A 21,254-nucleotide genomic window follows, 5' to 3' on the forward strand; every position below is an offset into this window, starting at 1 on the left:
TCTGGGCTGTTATGCTGAAGGACTACTGATGGAGTCATTCTCAGCAGTTCTCTCCAATCCACTTCTCGCCCCATGGTGTATATAGCCTGCACATTGCTTCCTGGGGTCAAGTTCCACAATCTAATTACACACTCCTCTCGGTTAATTTTAAACCCAAGGGCCAATAATTTCACCGGGAGCAGCAATAAGCCTTTGAACAAATTGAACAGGAGATAGTTCTTGCGGTAGCCCTTGGGCCAGGCCAGACAGGACAAGATGTGAGCAGTGTGCTATACACCCTCCAAATGAGGTATTTAAGAAACGTCTAGATTTAGCACTTCAGGGCATGCTCTAGTGACAGAGACTGTAGGGGTTTTTTTTCTGTGTGTATGGTTGGACTCGACGATCTCAAAGGTCCTTTCCAACCATGAAGATTCTATGATTCTATGAAAAAGATATATTAGCGGCATATGAAGGGGTTTGAGCCACTTCAGAAGTAGTTGGTACTGAAGCACAGCTCCTCTTGGCACCTCCATTGCTGGTGCTGGGCTGGACCTTCAAAGGGAGGGCACCATCTACGCATCATGCAACAGACACTAAATGGAGTAAGTGGATCACACTGATCACGGGCTTGAATGGGAAATGTGGATGACCCAGGAATCCTGGAAGTGCAAACTGAAGGAAGTTTCAAACTGAAGGAGGGCAGATTTAGGGGAGATATTGGGAAGAAATTCTTTGCGGTGAGGGTGGTGAGCCCCTGGCCCAGGTTGCCCAGAGAAGCTGTGGCTGCCCCATCCCTGGAGGGGTTCAAGGCCAGGTTGGACGGGGCTTGGAGCAGCCTGGGCTGGTGGGAGGTGTCCCTGCCCAGGGCAGGGGGTGGCACTGGGTGGGCTTGAAGGTCCCTTCAAACCCAAACCATTCTGTGGTTCTATGATCCTATGACTGGCCAGAAGGCAGAAATTTTGGAGCATCACCAGGAGAGGTGAGTCATACGGAAGAGGCCCCACTGTATCATGAATTACCAACGAACCAAAAAGCTGGGGGGAGAAGGAGGAAGTGGGAGACGTTTGGAGTGATGGCATTTGTCTTCCCAAGTAACCATGATGCATGATGAAGCCCTGCTTTCCTGGAAATGGCTAAACATATGCCTGCTATGTGAAAGTATTGAATGAATTCCTTATTTTGCTTTCCTTGTGTGTGCGGCTTTTGGTTTATCTATTAAACTGTCTTTCTCTCAACCCATGAGTTTTTAGAAAAACTTTTACCATTCCTATTCTGTCCCCATCCTGCTGGCAGGGAGTGAGCGGCCGTGTGGTGCTCAGCTGCCTACCTGGGCTAACCCACAACAGGTTCTTGTGTGCTCAGAAATAAACATCTTTTCCTGGGCACACTCTTGTCATCATTCAGGATCTGCAAGATCTGTATTGTATTCACTCATAATTGCCTTTCTCCAAGCTGCAAATCCAAATACCATCTCCTCATCTGAAGGCATTCAGCCCTTCTGGTTCTTTGCTGCTGTTGTCTTGTTTGTGTGCTTTTCTCATTTTATGTAACAGTTTTGGGAAATGCAGTGATCAGATAGCAAACAGACCTCAGGAGGCAATAATAAAATAAATAATGGCTGAAATAATGATGTGCTGATATTTTCTGTTTGGAGAACAAATCCAGCAACAGCTCCTAACAGCCCTTTTCTATCACCTATTAACCAACATGATCCCAAAACTCTGGGCGAGGGAGGGAGCAGCAAGGTGCAAATCTTGTAGATGTTGTACAGTTCTACGTGTCAATTACTGAGCACTGAACTACCGACTGCAAAGAACTCTTCATGATAAAGTCCATTTCCAAGGCAGTTGTCATAGAAAGTCTAACCTTAAATTCACAATATTTAAATCCACATTAGAAAGCTGTTTTTCCAGTTTGTGGATGGTTTCCACCCACACAGCAAAAACAATGCAGACGTAAAAGCCAAGGTCTTGAGGCTCAAAGCAGAACTCAAGTGTTTTCTCCACCAAAACCCTACCCAAGGACAAGCCTCACCAGCTGTCACCAAGCCGTGTTTCACAATCCACGGATCCAATTTCTGGATGCCGGATTACAGGGCTGCTGGGCTGAACGGAATAACAGAGAAGCACAACTAAAACTCAGGCAGGGTTGGACACCAAAGACTCAAGACTCGTAGACCATTAAGACCATGGGTACTGTATTCATCATTTTGTTATGAATGTAACTACAATCCCTTGAGACAGGCCTTCTGGACTGGACTAAACTAAAGTCGTTATTGCAGTGCAGGTGAGTGGAGTAGCATTAATTAGTGCTGGTGGAAGACGCCATGTGTGCCGCAGCTCTGGAAGCAGCTGTGCTAAATGGAGTAGTGTAATTTCTGAACATCTGGGAAGACTCATCGGTGTCCTCTGGGTATAAAAGGCTGATTTTCAAGAGCTTCAAGAGCTAGACCATTTAGTGTGTAGGTGATAGCGCTATCACCAGTGTGTCTCCCTATTGTCTGGCTGTTTCTAATTCTCCTTGTAGTGACTTTGTGCACGCTCTCATTTATCTGATCAAAGGTTGGATAAGGGTTGCCCCCAAGGTATGAGACCACTGTTCATGATAAGCCAGTGAAGACTGCTGGCAGGGCCCCAGCGGACATGGGGTGAGACTCCTTCAGGGCTTCTGGTGGAACTTAAGTCTCCAAAACTATGGTCCTGAACTTTGCTCCACTGTTGCCTTAGTTTGCGGCAAAGGCTCCCTTTTTGTAACATCAGCTGTATATCAGCTCCCAGACTCTTTCAGCGTTCTCACTTCACTTAACCAAGCAGAAGCAACAGGCCTTGCGCCACAAAAGCCACAAAGGAGATCTCCATTTCTGGAGGTCTTAATTTTAGGAGATTTACAGGAAAAAAATGAGCAAACTGAAATGAAACGTGAAAATATACAGGTAACCATAACTCAGTGTACTACATAGATGACTTGTCAAACAGAAATCAGATGGATTTCTTAAAAACTTACTAAAGGCGAGTTGGTTGTTACCAAGCATAATGAGGCCAGAGCAATACTCATTTAGAATACAATTCAATAATCAGTTAGAATTCAAAAAGACAATGAAAATATTTCATAACAATGAAAACAAAAGAAACATGTAACTACTGAAACCATCAGCAATCATGGGAAGCACGTGTTAGGAAATCAGGTGAAAACAGATCAGTGATGAGGGAACTGCACAGCTGAGGCATGGGGTATCTGTGCTATTGGCTGAAACAGTAATTCCTACAAGAAAATAAATAATTTTGTGGGTTTGCAGATAAGTCTGGACCAAGCTTATTGCGCGTGCGGATGATGAGAATCATCTGATTCTATGATTCTATGATCTGATGGACTGCAGACATTTCAGCTGAGACCATTGTCCTGGTCGGCCACCATAGTCCAAGGAGCAAAACCGGCACTCATCTCATTTGAGACCTCTGCAAGTAAAACCCATTCTGCAAACATGCCATTGTCAGCAAGGCAACTAGCTAAGACGAAGCTGCCTGCGCTGCAGATATCTCCAGTGGGTGGAGAGGAATAAGGAGTAAGGAGTTGAGTGGCCCTTGTTGGAACTGCACTGGAGCTGTGACAGTTTTCAAGGATCGCTGCAAATTTCTTAATCATAATTCTTCACAATGGCTAGAAAGTAACTTCAGGAGAACTGGATGACTATGAGACATAGGAATGGGTCCATAATTTAAAAAAAAAAAATAAAATCAAAAGTTTATCAGCTAACACTAACTCCTTCTGTTTTAAACTCAGAGGGTCTATTCCTGAAAAGGTGGAGGAAGATCTCCGGTGTCTGAGCCAATGCAATGCTAGAGCGGCTCAGGGAAAATGCTCCTCGTTCAAATATGAAAGATGCGAGTACTGGGAAAGGTGCCAGTTAGAGTTGATTAGATTTGTAAGATTAATTAAAACCATGCAGGTTCAGATAACTGTGAAAAAAACAAATTAGTAAATTAGCAAATCAGGAAACCTATCTTCAGAAAAGGAATGAGAAAGGGTTTGGCTCCTTTATCATCGCAAATTTGCTTATCAAAGCATAGTTCTTTCGTGTTTTCAAAGATGGCAAAGCAACTACACTAACGATCCTGGTGATCAACATTTTTTTGTTGTAACAGGGTAAACATTCCATTTTTTCAAGCCTGTGCATTAGCAGTAAGCCCTTTCAGCCGAGGATGACTCACAGTTTCTTTCTTAGGTGATGGTGGAGGTTTTCTTGACTAACCTGCATCAGCACGAGCCAATGTGTCTACTAAATAAGCTGGGTGGATGGACGGTCTGGAAACAGGCATCCTCTAGCTAGGGTAATGTGTTAGACAAGGGATGATGAGATATGTTCGTAAAGAACCACTATCTTACCCAGTGGTTTGCAAATACCTTCTGTTTTCAGGTTAGTTTGGAATTTTTAAGAAGTCCTGGCTACACTCCTAGGCAGCGTAAATAGTAAGAAACGCAGTGCTGCTGGACTGGAAGAGGTGGGGACTCTCAAGATATGCCGAGTCCTGAGCTTTCTTTTCAGGTATTATCATAGGAAAAGCTGTAAATTCAGGAGGAGTCAATGCAGACACAGTGTTAAAAAGGCACTAAGTGTTAATAATAGCACAACATTTCTCAGCCTGTGCCCTATGGTTGGTCCTGAGATCTGGTTTTTACCGTGTCACACTCCTGATATGGTCTTTATCCTGAAACTTCCACTAAACAACCTTAAATAATATTGCCTGATACCCCCCCACCCCCCCGTCAGAAGCTTTTCATTACAGTCAGTACTGCTATAATATTATCTCCAAACTTGAGTAATATTAAAACATACCTCCGAACTTAAGTAATATTAAAACACTTCTATTTGTATATATGAAAAGAACCTCAGATTTAATTTAAGGAACACAAGCAATAACTCTCTATATATGGGATATCTAAATTATGCAGTCAAGTTCCTGACAAATCCTTCCCATTTCAGGTCTTTTAGGGAAATCACTGATTGATCTACTGAGCGGTATTGGGAACTGAAGAAGAATGAGATTATGGCCACATGCAGGAGCTGGTGAACATCAGATTTCATAGAATCATAGAATCAATGTGTTGGGTTGGAAGGGACCTCTAAAAGCCATCTAGTCCAACCCCCTGCAGTGAGCAGGGACATCTTCAACTAGATCAGGTCGCTCAGAGCCTCATCCAGCCTGGCCTTGAATGTCTCCAGGGATGGGGCCTCCACCCCCTCTCTGGGCAGCCTGGGCCAGTGTCTCACCACCCTCAGTGGAAAGAACTTCTTCCTAATGGCTGATCTAACCCTGCCCTGCTCTAGTTTAAACCATTGCCCCTCGTCCTATGGCTCCATGCCCTTGCAAACAGCCCCTCCCCAGCTTTCCTGTAGGCCTTCTTGTCCCCTCCCAACAACAGCCAGTGGAAAACAGGTGTCTAGTCTTCAGGTATTGGGTGGCTCTGTCTACCAACAGAGGAAAGAGACCAGGTGATTTCATCCTTTCTAAGCTCAGATCTCTGATAGACCTTCTGGAGGTCTACCTTATCGAGTGGTAGCGTCTTCCCCTCAGCAGCATTGTGTCTCGGAGGTTTGCGTACAGTAGGATCCTACCTTTCTGGGAGAGAAATGCCATCACAATTCTCTTGCCATAGATTATTATTTTGAGAAGTAACTTATAACCTTTTAAAGCTATGACAGGTTGGGCATGATTTCCATTACAAGCCCCATTTAGAGACATTGCCTTTAGGAAACCAAGAGTAAGAGTGTGCTTGAATAAAGAAGGAATGCCAGCCTACTGGATTTTTATTTCCAGGTTTGACCATACGTCCTGAGACATGAGCCTATCCATATGGACACAAATAAAATCCATGAATCCACCTTCAAAAAGCCTTTGGTATGAGCTTTATAATGTTATAAATATGATAATAGCTCCTCAGAAGTATTTCTTAGATGCACAAAGGCCTTGACTTTCATCGGGGACTTTGGGTGTGTCCACATTGCTGAATGGCTGGACCCTAAATCCAGAATTCTTTCTACTTTAGTGCTCAAAAATGTTCCATATTTGGTATGCTGTCACATATTAAAACCAGCCAAACAGCGGTCAGCAGGAAGACAGTAACTAGCAGCTGCTAAGACTCCTACTAGATGTGCCTAGGATGTTTCACTCAGGCCTGGCAAAAATTTCAAAACAGGCTCAATTTGAGCCAAATTGCCATAGATACTACTTTGGCTCAACACAAGTCATGCAAATGGGATCTACAAGGCTGAGAGAGTGTTAGCAGTGAGACATATCCAAACAAATGCCATTGCTAACCTGACTGACTACAATTTTTGTATGTTAAGCATGCATTGATCAAGGCAGCTTGGTGCTCATGGTCCAAGAGAGGCACTGCACTCTTCCTCACACTGAGATTTCTGTCGGCAGATGGACCAACAGCTTCTGTGCCTGAACAGTAGATGGGGCGCATTTCTGGATGGCTGGCCTATCTGCTGGTGAGCCTTAGAAATTGAGATTTGTAGCACACATCAGACGAAGACATTTTTCAGTTGCATACATGACAGAGGTAATTAAATGCTGTGTATTATATATCTGCATATTTTCACTACACAGCACAATTCTTTAATCTTTATTATTTCATATTTAAGGTTCCCTTTTCAGTTTTTTTTTTTTTTTTTTTTTTTTTTTTAAACTGGCTACTTGGATATTTTCCTGCCTCTCCATAAAAAAATCCAGCCACTAGTTTAGGTTGAACTGTTTGACTTGGCAGTGGAAAGGCCTGATGAGCATCACTGAGACCCTGTCGCTGATCTCAGGTGGAAGATAACCTTCTGCCTCCTGGCTACCAGCCCTGGTGAGTATGTGGGCAGCGTTCACTGGGCCCGCAGGGCAGCACTGGACATCAAGTTCCTTCAGAGTGTCAGCTAAATTATGGAAGTCTAAGTCAGAAGTGATTTATTGACCTTAGAGTCATGTCCTCTGACGGTTCAAACTGCCCAGGTCTGCACTGTGCCTACAGGGAGGGAGGAAGGGCTGAAGGCTTTCTTGCGTCTCTCCTTGGCTCACGCACCCAGCAGAGCAGTGACTGCAGTGCAGGAGCTGGAGACCAACAGAGACAAGAGGCACAGTGAGAAAGTGCTGGCTAAAGACCCGCCGTGACCTAGTTGGGGTGGCAATGACTCATATATGGGCACAGAAGACATATGACATATAGCAGGGGTGACAGGGGTGACAGGAGTGACCATCGGGTTTCTCCTTGGCACGTGTTTTTTGGGCCATACGTTGCCATGGTAAACCTTGGGCTGTCGCATGGATGGGCGTTGCTTTGCTGTGTTCAGCATCCTAATGAAGGTCCCACTGCCTGTTAGACATACGCTGGAGACTGAGCAACCCAGGACCTGTCTCACACTTGGCATCTTTTATAGCACTGCCGTTGGCCTCAGCAAAGGGTGTACCAGGGTCACAGAAACGATGGCTGAGAGATCGCTGGAGGTCTCTAGTCCAAGCACCTGCTCAGAGTAGGACACTCCCCAGCACCAGCCCAGGGTGGAGAGGGCTTCGTGCAGTTGAGTCCTGCAAATGTCCAAGGAGGGGGTCTCCTCTCCTCCACAGGCACCTGCCTCAGGGCCACACCACCCTCCGGAGCAAGGAGGGTCCCCCATGTAAGCATAAACCTCTAAAGTCATAGATTCATAGAATACTTTGGGTTGGAAGGGACCTTAAAGATCATCTTGTTCCAACCCCCAAGTCCTGGCTTGTGGCAATTGTCCTTTGCTATATTGTCTGGCCCTATAGAGAAAAGATTGGCTCCATCACATTTGTACGAGCCCTTCAAGAAGCAATAGGCTGCTATTGAACATCACTCAGTCTCCTCTGGCCAGACTAAATGAGCCCAGATTCCCACCACTTTTCCTGGTAGACCATGCATCCCGGATCCTTACCGTGTTGGAAGCATCCACTGGCCACTCTCCAGTTTCTCTACATCCCTCTTGAGCTGGGGAGGGGAGGAAGGGGACACTTCTCAACACAGAATTACAGGTGCCCCAAGTGCCAAGCAGAGGATGACAGCTCCTTGATCTGCTGCCCACACTCCCACCCGCAGTGTAGCCCAGCACACAGTGCATTTTGCTTGAGATGAGCCCAGCTGTGGACTCATAGTCCCGCTGGTAACCATCGTCACCGTTTCCCCACCTGCGTACACACAACTCTGCCAGTGGGTGTGAAGTGTCTACCTGTCCACATCAAGGTGGGTGTTGACATCTAGCTGGGGAAGCAAGTCAGCATGTAGAGCAACTGGCATGGGAAGTCACCGGTTGATGGCCTCCAGCATCCCCAACACCCCACAATCAGACATGAGCTAAGAGTACCGGGTGGCCAGGAGTCCCTCCTAAATTTCCAGTGCATGGGGTCCCTTAGGCATGTACTTCACTTTGTCAAATGCTACTTTTAATCATAGAATCATAGGGTTGGAAGGAACCGTTGGAGATTATCTAGTCCAACCCCCCTGCCAGAGCAGGATCACCTAGAGCAGGTGACACAGGAATGCGTCCAGGCAGGTTCTGAATGTCTCCAGAGATGGAAGCTCCACCACATGATCCACCACAATGAAGGATTCAACTGAAAAGCGATTGGTTTCCAATTAAACTGCCTCTTAAAAGCTCTTTGTGACCACTGAAATTTACTTCTGAATTTTGTTACAGGAATGGTAACAGAGATTTCTGGCTTAAGGGCAGAAACGCTTCTAAGTCTTTATCTGTGAGTCAGAGCCCTTCTCCCCATGTTCCTCTGGCTCCAGCTTGCATTGGCCCTGCGGGACAGGGTGTGCCTCTGGGGCTGGGACACTGCAGGAGGCGTGAGTGGTGAGTTTTCCAGGGAATGAGACTTCCTGGTTTGTAGGGAAATGCGTACATTTCTTATTGCTCTTCACTGCTGTGTTCTAGTAGCATTTTGAAGCTGTTACTGAACTCAGGACTCCACTGGTCCTGACAAGGTGCTACCTGGCCATGCTAACACTCTGCCAACACCTGGGGTCTGTTGAGGTTCACAAGGCTGTACATCCTCAGAAGATCTCCTCTGGCAATGTTTAGGGCCGCCCACGCGTGTTTGCTCTACAGGACAGATGATGAACCTGAATTCCAGCTTGAAAAGCTCAAAGTAAGAGCTTTTCATGAAAGTAACATGGCCTGGACCAGCCACCCCATTTGTCAGGGTGGTGATATGGGTTCCCATGGGCCACGCCTGGCTGCGGAAAATGCTGAAGAAAACCTCTAAACCCACAAGATCCTGAACGCTTGTGGCCATTTAGTTATTGACAGCTGTTTTCACGAGCAGCCACCCATCACCCCAGCACCTCTCCTCACCACCCCTGCCCTCACTGCAATCCCCAGGCAGCTGCACCCCCAGCTCTGGCAGACAAGCTTCGGCACGTGGAGGGGCAGTGGTCTGCGGCATCACCCACCAGCCACCAGCGGGTCTTAACACCCCTCCAGCAATGTCAGCAGAAGGTGACGTGTGGTTTATGCGTCAGCTCTTCCAGTTCAGATCTTCGTGGCGCAGGCTGCGGGTGGAGGTGCTTTGGCTTCACGTGCCAGACCAGGAGCCAGAGCAGCACCTCGGGGCTTGCACGGTAAGTGCCGTCAGCTCTGTCACTGATGAACTCCGTCATTATCTTAGCCATTTTTCCCCAGAACTAGCTGCATCTTAAGCTGTAGGAAAATTATACATGGGGTCTTTTTCTTCCTTTGCAGTGCAGCTGGATTGGCATCAGGAAACCCACTCTCGCAGCCTGGTGCTGCACTGCAATTTTATTCTTTTCGAATAAAGCTTTAAGGGCCACATGCCTGTAACAAAACACAGACTGCAGGATATAAATGTTTTGAACCTTCAGAGAAGGAAGAAAACAAGACTGCCAAGAGAATGAAGTCTCCCGTTCATTACAGCAAGGGGAGACACTGAGAACTGAAGAAGACGAGTTACGTGTCACCTCAAACTGCATCCACATGCAAATGGTTTTCATATACAGGTTTTTCCTAATGAGGAAGCTACTGTGAGACCAGTGAGAACATGTTTTTAAGTTTCTGTCTACCTCTTCCTAGGGACCCATTGGGATCTTCAGCCAACTTCCAAAACCTCCAGCCTCCCTCTATTTCTGAGGGATAGAAATAAAATTTAATAACATATGACAGTCAAAGCCACTCTTCCAGTTGCACAGTCATCTGCTTAGAGGCCAACAAATTCTGGATGGGGATGCACTTGGTGAGAGTCACGTTTATGGGCAGTGATCTATTAATACTATGTCTCGAGGAACAATGAGAGGAGTGGGGCTGCATTTTTTACTCCCTGTTTACGTCAATGACTCCATATCTGCCTCCATTCTCCGGGCTAGTGACACACCAGAGGTTTTCAAGACTCCTTGGTGAATGATGCTCATGTAAGAGGAGAGTATTTGGTAGTTCTTCACAGTTCATGGGTGGAGTTGTAACCCTGGTTGCCTTATTGAGTCTCTGCACATGTATAAGCATCCAGGGAGGGGCTTCTAGTTGTTTCCTGGGCCACAATATCCCTGTTGGCCAGCACTGACACAGCTCTGGCTATGGGCTAGATTTTAATCTAAATCTCTCAGGACATTACCAGAAAGCCCTGGGCCCATCCATCAGTCTGTCTATACTGACATTGACCAGTTTTTCATACCTTGACCAACCCGCCCAATCCCAATGACTGCGAAGTGTCCTGTTGTCCATGTAAGGGTATTTGTGATTAAAAAAATGACTTCCAAGTGTGATCTGCTGGCACCTAAAAAGGGTGTTGGCATGACCCATGACTGCTGCCTGCGGGGCTGGGGTGCCATCCACGGCCCTGCTGCCCACTTTGCTTCCATCCATGCCATCCCTGAAGGGACAGGCATCCTGGGTCTCCGTGGCCTCACTGCGTCTCTCCGTCTCTTCCCTCTCTGCCTCTCTGTTAGCAGCAGCAACCCGGACAGTATAAGTGTTGGACAAACATCTGAGGAAGCTTTTGTTGGCCTCAGCTCCTCTTGTCAACACTCTTGCAGGCAGCATTTAGATGACCTTTTCCCATCTGTACCCCATTTGTTCCTTTTCACTGCTGTGATAGGATTGGACCCATAGCAAAACACCACCCCCACTCGCTGAAGGCTACATCCACAGTCTGCGCCATCCCTGGACCTTGCTCAGGCATTTCCTCGCTGGTTGAGGACAAGACCACGTCAGGGAGGTGCTAGCAATCAAACAGGCTGGCCTGCAAACCCCCCCGCTTGGCTTTGCAGCCCAGGGGCTCCGCCATCCCGCTGCCACCAGCGAGCCTGGACAACTGCAGATCTGTATTTGCACCCCAAAGTCTTTCCCCTTGCATGCCGCCCGTCCAGCCTGCTCCCTGCCCCAAGGGCTGATGGCTTGAGCCTCACTGCCTTGCATATAGCGTGTCACCGCTGAGGCCGAGGGCAGGATCCACCCTCCCACGTGATGGCATGCAAGCTGTTGAGTTGTGCTCTCTCTAGATAACATAACCAGGTGGCCAGCATCCTTCCCCGGGCCCTCGGTAAAAATACAACTCAGTGCAAACCCTCAGCAGCTTCATCTTTTTGCTTTTATCCCTTCCACCGCACTGTCGTTGATGTCGTGCTTGCCGGCATTGTCTGACTGCACTGTGGAGCACACGGATTATTCCAGCCACCCCTACACCCATTTACAAGGTGCCGAGACCCCCTCTTCATTGCACTCTTTTTCCTTGTGCGCATTCAGACGCTTCCTCCCCGCTACAGGAATTTTTTCCCAATTATGCCCCAAAGCAGCAATGATGTGTTCTGATTTCATTGCCAAAATATTCCCTATACATAGAAAAATACCCAGTAAGATTGCACCAGCAGGACCAGGCACCATCTGGTCAGCAGCCCTGGGGTCCCGCAAGATGAACGGTCTTCCCGAAAGTCTCGTATTTAGCAGAGACGGGTTTAGCTGAGGATAAGGACGCACTGATGATCTCCGGTCCAGCCTGGCCGGGAGGGATGCAGGAGCCCAGCGCAGGTGCCTGGGCTGATGCTGTGCCCCATCTTTGGTTCCCTCCCCCTGTTTTGGGGTGTGTTGAACCCTGCAAGTGGGACTCGTCCCCCAGAGCCTGTGGCATGCCTGCCTAAAGATCAGAGGATCAGGAACACAACCGGAGAAGGATGCTTTTTTAGAGATTATGTATTACGTCATGCTAGAGTACACCGTGCATAAGATCTCAGCTCCACAGAGCACATATTCAAAGCCTTCGGTGGGACTGAAGGAGGTATTTAATGTTGTGTGCTGTGGGAAGCATTGTCTCTGCCCGAGCAGTTGGGGAGCCCTGGCCCACGTATTTCTCCCCTTCTGCTCCTTCAGCCTTCAAGAAGCCTCTAAAACCCTATGCCATTTTTGACAGCCCCTCAGTCCTACGTGGGGCACCTCATCACACCCCGTCAGTGCAGCGGAGGCTCTTTGGCACCTTGCCATTGTCAGAATCTCCAAAAAATATTTCACGGTGCGGATTTACAGAATGAAATTCTGCGGGTAGCTTGTTCGACTCCCTCCTCTCCCATGGATGCTGCTTGCCATGCACCCTGGTGTTCCTGTCTTACTTTGTATTGTTCATTTTGGGTGAACCTGTAAGGATTTGGGGTGAAGGCAAGGACATGGGGCAGACACCTGTCTGCAGCGTCTTCTCCTGAAAACAGGGAGAGACATTTTGCTCACAGGGACGTTTTTGCTTCACGGTGAAAAAAAAACCCAGACCTTTTCTTCAAGAAGATTTTGGTTCCTTGCCCTGAGAGTCGAAACCCTCCTTGATTCAGGCGTTAAATCCCGATTTATATCAAAGCCTGAGGCAGGTCAGGAGCTGATGAGACCCTGGGAGAGCGGATGTTGTGGCAAGGTACCTCTGCCCCACGCGGATTTGCGCCTTTAGATCCAGCCACGCAATTTTTGACCTGTCCTACAACCCACCGCGCACCCCCGTTCAGACATGCCGGTCCCCAGATGAAGGAGAAAAGGGATGTAAGGAATCAAAGTGATGCTTGTCTCTATTTTGGTAGGCTCCCCTGCCCCAGGCTTTGGTCCTGAAGTTCGGCAGCCACGCTCAGGGCGAGGAAATAATTTAATTCTTTAGGAAAACATGCTGTGATTTAGCCATTTCATGAACCTGGGTAGCTTTTAAATGCTTCCTGAGCGTGGACTCCTCATTGTATTCTCAGTCTTTCTCTACTGGAACTGCACATTTTCATTCTCAAAGTCCACGGTAATAAGTGGATTATTAAAAAAAAAAAATATTCGGCTTTTCCCTTCTGATTTCTAAATATTCGCAGACATGGCAGTCCATTTCCAAGTTCACTCCCACCTACTTCTTGCCATCTCCATGTTGGTACTGAAAGGATCTAATTCAGTAATAAAAAAAGAGACTTTTCTGGAAAGGCGAAAATAACCCAAGAATCTCAGCAGCACCAAATCCCACCATCTCCCTCCTCGCCCTAGAGATGATGAGGCTTACAGCCCCTACCTGGCACATACAGAAACTTAACGAGACATATTCCACTGAGAAATCCTACATGATAAAGAGAGAAATTAACTGAAATATTCTGTTATGCAACTCGCTGTTTGCTGCGTCTGAATGACCTGAAATGTTTTATTCTGTAATTTTTGTTACAAAGTGCTTCCAATTACATTTTGTTAATATAGTTATTTATATACTGTTCTATTTATTTTTAAAATAAGTCACTCAGGTTTCTTAACAGCCACATTATAAGATATAACCAAATCTTTTTAAAATTATTTTTATTGTTGGTGCATGGAAATAAGTGACATTTCCATAATTAAAAAGAACAAAATCCATCTTGGAGGAATTTTACTAATGAATATTTTCTCAGGTGCCATTTGCGTTCTCAGCTTATTTGCCGGACTAAATTCACATGACAGAATACAACAAAAGAAGAGAAAGAAGTCCAAAAACTGCATCAGCCAAAAAATAAAATAAAATTAATTTTTTTTTAAAGGATCGATTACCGTTTAATGGAAAGGAAGGAAATACCTGCTACACAGTCGTGCGACAGACAAAATTCCTATTGCACGAGAAAATAAAAACGCATCCTTTTACATCTAAAACAAATGCCTATTGCTACAGTGACAAAAATGGAGAAATTAAGAGTGGTGGGGAAGACTCCATTTGCGCAAAGGGAAACCTAGACATTGCCCTTTAAAAATAACCCCCAAACTTTTGACTAATTACCGGTCAAATCTGAAGAAATTATGCTTAGAATCAAACATGCAGTCGTGGCCAGCTCAGCAGGGCGAAGGGTGAAAAGGAAGGAACACGCATACACACGAATCCCATGGCTAATAATCAATTAATTCATTAATCAATCATAACAAGAGGCAGTGGGGGGGCGGGGGGGGGGAGGAAATCTTACCACCAAATTGGGTAACCGGCTAAGACCTTTGTGCCATTGAAGAGAAAAGATAAAATTAGTCCAAGCAGGTGGTAATCCATTAGTCCAGGCTGGTGCAAGGGGAAAATCTCAGCGAAGTTTTCAGAAAAACATTAAGTGCGAAAAATGAAGAATCCCCCTCCTTCCAGGAAAAAAAAAAAAAAAAAAAAGAAAAAAAAAAAAGAGTTAAACAAAGTCCCTTGTAGTGCGGATGACTTTCTGGCTTGTCAGAAACACACCTCTCCAAGCCTTTTCCCTGTAGATCATCCAAAAGCGTCTATTAAAAAGTGCAGGGCTTGGGGATGTCAGCAGGCAGCCAATCAGACCGCATGGCCCAAGGTGAGGGATGAGTCTCAGCTCAGGGCTGTCAATCACGCCCTCCTCCCCCTCCACCCCACAACTTTGTTCCTAGCCCTCGCTTCCACGGAGAAACCCTCTTTGCAAGAGACTTTACTGGGGCGGTGAGGTTTTGGGTGTTTGGATTTTATTATTTTTTTCCCAGTTTTTTAAATTTTTTTTTTTTTTTTTTTTTTTTTTTATTTTTTAGATTTCACGTAGAAACCCAGGATGCACAGACCCTGCTTCTGGCTTGGCATGCCAAGGCGTTGCAAGGTAAGGACGAAGGGTGACTGCGATTGCGCTTAATCTCACGGTGGGGGTGAGATAGACAACTTATTCTTTAGATGGAGAGGGAGGTGAACGTTAACCCTTGCAGGAGACCGAGCTAATGGGAGCACCAAAGAGGCAGAATAACCCTCTGAAAGCGTTGATGTGAGCCACGTGGGCAAAACTCATTATGAACTTTAAGTGAAATCTGCGCTGCCCAGGTTTTTCAAAGTGTGCGGGTGGGATGGACGGAGCGGGGGAAGCGGTGTCAGCCAGGTTTTCTGTTGAGAAAAGAAAGCCATGTCATGGTGAGAGTGGAGCAGGCAGACGGGAAGATGTCCCATTGATGGATTTCTTGTGAAGTGCATCTCTGGGTGCCAAAAGATGAAAATATTATCAGAAACCCACACACGTAATAAAAAAAAGAATCACTTCTCTATAGAGGTTGCTTGTTGGAAATAGACCCAACAAAGATTTTCCTTGAAAACCCTTGTTATTGCATGGAGACGCTGCTTTTACAGGAGCTGCTGTGTCAGAGTAGGAGATTTAGGGGATGACTCAATGGAATGGGACAAAGAAAGGGCAGAAGCCAAAAAAGGTGGTTTTGCTCATAAAGCATGGTCAACAATCCCAGCTCTATTGCCTGCAGTGGAGCTGCCCAGTTTATGACCACCTGCAGACTGGGTGCTTTAGAAGTAGCCGGCAAACCAATTTATTGCAAAGCAATGGATATATATATGTGTGTGTGTGTGTGTGTGTGTGTGTGTGTGTGTGTATAGGTCCAAGGTCCTATCTTGGGCAGCCCAATGCACCGCATGGTCTTGAAAGCTACAGACCTTCTGATATTAAGGGTCTGGGTACAAACGTATTCCTTGTTGCTATCTAATTACTGGGATGACTCTGTCCTTCTTGACTCCCAGTTCCTACAGATTTTAGTGTATTTGGACACTGACACTTAGTGCAGAGCTGTTTTCATAAGTGGTAATTGTTTTCCTGGCCATCATGCCTCCAAGAGAGGGCATCCACCAGCTGTTTGCTCTGCACCTTACCTCTTCATCAGTCTCTGTGTCTGCTGCAAAAACTATGAGGCGAAGCTTCTCCAGGCTTAGTCCTGTGGGTTTTTCAGCTGTCTATGACCCATCATAGGTGTTAAACATGGCTTGTTCCTCTTGTGGGATTTCAAAACCCAAAGGATATATTGGGGGTAGTCTATCCTGGCAAATCTATGACCTGGCACCCAGCTATGTTTTAACACAATCATTTGGGTTTAGGAAAGCAATGATTTTCAAATGAGCATTTGGAGACACGTGGATTTAATCTGTTCTACTAAATTAAACGCTGCCTGGGAATCTGAATTCTATTGTCCATGTTTTTAGCTATGAAGCATGGACCCTGGCATGGGCCTGACCTGGCCAACTCTCACAGCCCTGAAGAAATTTTAGTCACAATTTGGCGTTAGTGTTGGACAGGACTATTCCAAAAAGATCCTTAAGATGTGACCCACCTCTTCTGGAGGTTAAGTGAGTTTAGCCGGATGGATGAAGGTGGTCCTGCGTCCCTGTCTCTCTGTTCCAGTGCCAGGGAATGGTCACAGGCACTTTTAACTTACTGGTTAAAGTAACCCATGGAGTATGTGAGTTGCCGCTAACGAGCCTATAAGTCTATCCAGCAAAAGCAGACCTTTAAATTGCTGCAGAGGTTTGTACCTCTATTGGTGGATGACTTGGAGCTGCATAAACAGAATAAAAATTAGAAGTACTGAGCGAAAGCATTTCCATCATTAAAATATCAAACTGTTAAAGAGGCGGTAAAAGGAGAGACTGAAGCGAAATATCTGAGGTGATACTATGGGTGACTGACATCCCATGGAAAAGGATAAAAAATCCCCAACGCTACAGAAATCCATCTGGCGAAAGCTTTTGAAATATGAATTAAATGATTGGTTGGACCATATGTGGACACTCAGCCAGACAACAGAGAAAAGGTATTTCCCCTTTATAAAGGTCTTGGTGGTTGAGATGTTCCTGTCCATCAGACACTGGGGAGCATTACAAAGTGCTCTTTATCCATTTCTTGATGCTAGGATTTATAAATCAAGCCAATAACAAGCTATAAAATGCTGCTTCTGCAGACAACCAAGTGGGGGAAAGTGACCCAAGACCCAAAGCCCAGAGATTGCTGTTGTGCGCCGGGCAGAGATCCCAGTGTTGCCTCAGGAAGGGCTGCGTTACAAAAGCAGCCGAGATGCTAAAGCACCCACCCCCACCCCAGTAACTGCCCAACATCATGTCGATGTGGCCGCAGACAGGTTTTGAAAGATGAACAGCATGTTGGTAGAGATTTGATCCCGAGCAGACTGAAGTCAAAGGAAAACTCTAAAGACTTGGGCAGGGATGTGACGAAGTTTCACGGGTTGCCTGTCCTGCCGCACCTTTTAACTTCTCTCTTCCGTTGCTCTCTTTGTCTGCTCTGAACATCATGGACTGTTTGTCCCAGCATCATGAGGAATTCATGTTGTCCTACCTTTTGGGAAAAGACTGGGGTTTGAGCGTGCCCACAGTTCCTTTGGCTTGGAGGTCCCGCGAGATCCTGCGAGTAGAAGGTACTTGTCGCCTCTAACCCCGTTCATATGTGACTCATAGTGATTCTTGGCCCCAAGATTCTCCCACTGAAATGAGTAGAAAAACAATGGCAGGTTTCAGTTGTGTCTTTAGTTGTATCAGCCTAGGTCCCCAAAGCCTTAAAATGGCAAGCATGCCTCACCAAGGAGTATGACCTGTCTCGTAGGGATGAAGACTACGTTGTCTGTGAAAGGAACAGACTTACTTTCAGTCTTCTCTGCTGTGAAATGAAAATCTGATGCGTACATGCTAAAATTATCCTGGGGATATTCCATGCTAGCCTGAACAAATATTTATAAGTTCTACAGCAAACATTAATTTTAAATGTAATTTCTAAGAGCAAATGACAGTTACCCAAAAGAGTGCAATTTCAAAATTTCACTCATAGATACCTCCTTGTGCTGCTGACTGACAGTTTTATTTACTGAGGGTCTTTTCAATCACATTGGTCTGTCTAGTTTGGCAATATTGACTCTTATAGACCAGTTTCAATATGCCCAGAAATGAAAAAAGTTGAGGAAGTTAGAGGTTTGGCTGCTCAAGAAAAGTCCTGTTGCCTTTACAATGTCAGTACAAAGGTCCTTCTGTATTGTGCTAACATTGTGGTACCGCAACCTCAACGGCTGTAGGTGCCAAGGCATCCGTAGGGATCCTTTGGTTTGTTCTAACGACACTCCAGCAGAGGAGCATTGCAATCACATTGAAAACATGTCTCCCCTTCCCTTCGGCACTCTTAACTTTTGTCACTTTTCCTTCTTTTAGCTTTTCTTCCTGTCTCTGCCAGACTCTACCAGCAGGAAGAAGCCAAGTGCCTGGGGAAGCTGACGGGACCATGGGGTCTCCTGGATTTGTTCTCAGCATGTCTTTCAACACACCAAGCCACTGATGAGTGCGAGACCAGTGCTCAAACCCTTCCTGGTGCCCTTCAGCTGCCCTTGGTGGAATTCCTCCACAGTCAGTGTGACGTGAAGAGGATGCCTCAAACCACACAGAAAAGGGCAAGAGATGGATGACCTGGGGTTGCTGCTGACAAACAGAGTTTAGACACCTGGTTCGGTGCTTTGGGGAATGTAGGGAACGTACAAGACCATGGTGCGGTGCTAAGCAATGGCATCGCAATGCTTGTTTTGCAGATTGGCTCCCGTTCAGTGGCGGAGAGTGGCTTAGCTGGGTGCTAGACATCGAATTGCACAGTTGGGCACCTCTGGGCGTGGCCAGAAACAGAAACTCAGAAGCTGGGTCCATTGGGACCATGGTCCTTTAGGGGGCTTCCAGTCCTAGAAGCAGCTGAATTTGTCGAAGACCTAAATTTTGGTCTTGGTATCTAAATAGCAAATTGGTTCTTTGATAGCTTAAGCCATCACTAAATCATTATTAAAAAGCATGTAAAGAGCTGAAGAAATCCTTTCCCAGAGCATGAAGGAGACATCTGGGTCCCTCCCATCTTAAATGACTCAAATCCTGTGTGTTTCTGAGGGCTGTGTTTGCTGCTAACTTATGACTGGTAATGTTAACATTTCTCTCTAACCTCTCTCCTGCATTCTTATGTTCCCTCTGGCTCTCACAGACTGTCCTCTGCTCTTTCTGGTTCTTCATATCTCAGTTCACGTTAGCTGGGCACGCCAAGGCAGTTGTTACCTGGAAACAGCAATCCTGTACTAACATCTGAGCAGAGTGGTGGAAAGAAGGGTCTGTGTGGATATTACATCACTTCTGATCTTCTTTGGTGAGGAACATCATTCTGTATTTCCACATATCTTCTTGATATGCTCTATCGCCAATGATCTGGGGACTACGTTCCAGCATGTTGACTTTGTGTGGTCTGACCTAGAATACCCCTCACTCCTGTTAAGTTCCTCATCTCCATGTTTACTCCAGCAAAACTTTAATGCTATCTCCAAGTAAGCTCATGACTTACGTGGGGTTGCAGGAAAGCTGCCCTTCACTTTTGCCTGCCTGCCTGCAGTTGACCTGAAAAGCTGTTAGTTGTCTACAGAAGAGGTAGACACAGGGGAAAATATCCACTGTTACAAGAAAACAGATCTTCACCTGTTCAGGTGAGCACCATGATGTTGTTTCTACTTGATATTCTTTCGAAAATTACCCTTTGCTGAAGACACAGGTATAAAGCAGAGGAAAGTCAGGCTTTATCAATGCTTATCAATACCTACAGGCTGGGTGTCAGGAGGATGGGGCCAGGCTCTTCTCAGTGGTGCCCAGGGACAGGACAAGGGGTAACGGGCACAAACTTGCCCCTGGGAAGTTCCATCTCAACAGGAGGAGGAACTTCTTTGCTGTGAGGGTGGCAGAGCCCTGGCACAGGCTGCCCAGAGAGGTGGGGGAGTCTCCGTCTCTGGAGACATTGCAACCCCGCCTGGCCGCGTTCCTGTGCCACCTGCTGTGGGTGACCCTGCTCTGGCCGGGGGTTGGAGGGGATGATCTCCAGAGGGCCCTTCCCACCCCGGCCAGGCTGGGATTCTGGGATTTAGCTGAAGGTCTGTTGGCTGTTGAGAGGATGGTAATAGAAAGCTCTCAGTTTAGCAAAACCCTTTAACAGTGTTTTTAGTGTTTTAGGAATAACTTTATCGCTTTTTCTTTTTTTCTGCAAATAGCCTTACCTCACTCCATTTTTTTTACAAACTATTCTAAGCTCCTGATACACAAACACTTAAGATATTTTTTATCTTCCAGAGATGGTAGAAACTCTTTTGAACTGAATTTTTGCTGCAATATCCCAGAAGGTCTTGTGGCTAAGGGACAGGGGCTTTTTGTTTGTTTATTAGTTTGGAAACAAAAGATTACATTTTAAAAATATTGGTGGAGTAACCTGCTGTAGTACCTGCTGTGATATCCAAACTCAAGAAACTTGGATTGTGGTCTCAATTTTGCCGACGACTCCTTATATGATTTGGTGGCTTGGGTTCCTTATCTGTCCCTCTGTTTCTTGCTTGTAAAACTTGGGAAATAATTGCTTCTATGTGTATCCTATTATTTCCTTCAGGAGGGAACTGTCTTACCCTCGGTTTGTTCAGACCTGAGCTAGAATGTCAAGGGACAGCTACGAATCACAGACTTAATAATAAAAATACTTTTTATTATTAACAGCACCGTTCTTACTGAACATATGAGCAGAACTGGAATCCCAGTCCTTGCATTTGAAGTGCAGACGGAATGATAAATGGTGCTCCCTGTGGTTTAGTTTTTCTCCTCCTTTTTATTCACATGTATCTTGTTCTGTGGCTGGGGGATCATAGGAAATATGTGAAGTGGAAATGCTGACTGCTGGTTCCTCCACCATTTCCAGTAAGACAGAAATCTTCTAAGGACACTTCATCTCAGTGCCTGGGTGCCACTGAACTGGAGCTCTTGCAGACTTTGAATAAAAACACCTTTCTTTCATTGTCACCTACTTAAATTCTTTCAGCACCTTGCAGTTCAAACTCCTGTTAGATTTTCAGATCTTTCCTCTATCTTGCCATAGAGATGTTCAGAAAAAAAATAAATCACCTAATGAAGCCCTAAGATGCATTTTTTTGAAGTGACTATGAGAACTTGGAGCACAGAGAGCTAGCGATGAAACCCATCTCG

At 46.0% G+C, this 21,254-nt stretch overlaps 1 protein-coding gene across 1 annotated transcript in view; it reads right to left on the minus strand.

Moving 5' to 3' along the window:
- The window catches only part of WNT3 (Wnt family member 3), a 55,839-nt gene extending 41,268 nt beyond the window's left edge, over nt 1-14,571 (minus strand). The window contains exon 1 of the mRNA XM_063354693.1: nt 14,422-14,571. Within this exon, the coding sequence (XP_063210763.1) occupies nt 14,422-14,501 (80 nt within the window). The 5' untranslated portion in view covers nt 14,502-14,571. The remainder of the gene's footprint in view (nt 1-14,421) is intronic.
- Between the last annotated feature and the right edge of the window lie 6,683 nt (nt 14,572-21,254).

The sequence above is a fragment of the Chroicocephalus ridibundus genome, chromosome 17 (genome assembly GCF_963924245.1).
Source record: "Chroicocephalus ridibundus chromosome 17, bChrRid1.1, whole genome shotgun sequence".
Taxonomy (NCBI): Eukaryota; Metazoa; Chordata; class Aves; order Charadriiformes; family Laridae; genus Chroicocephalus; species Chroicocephalus ridibundus.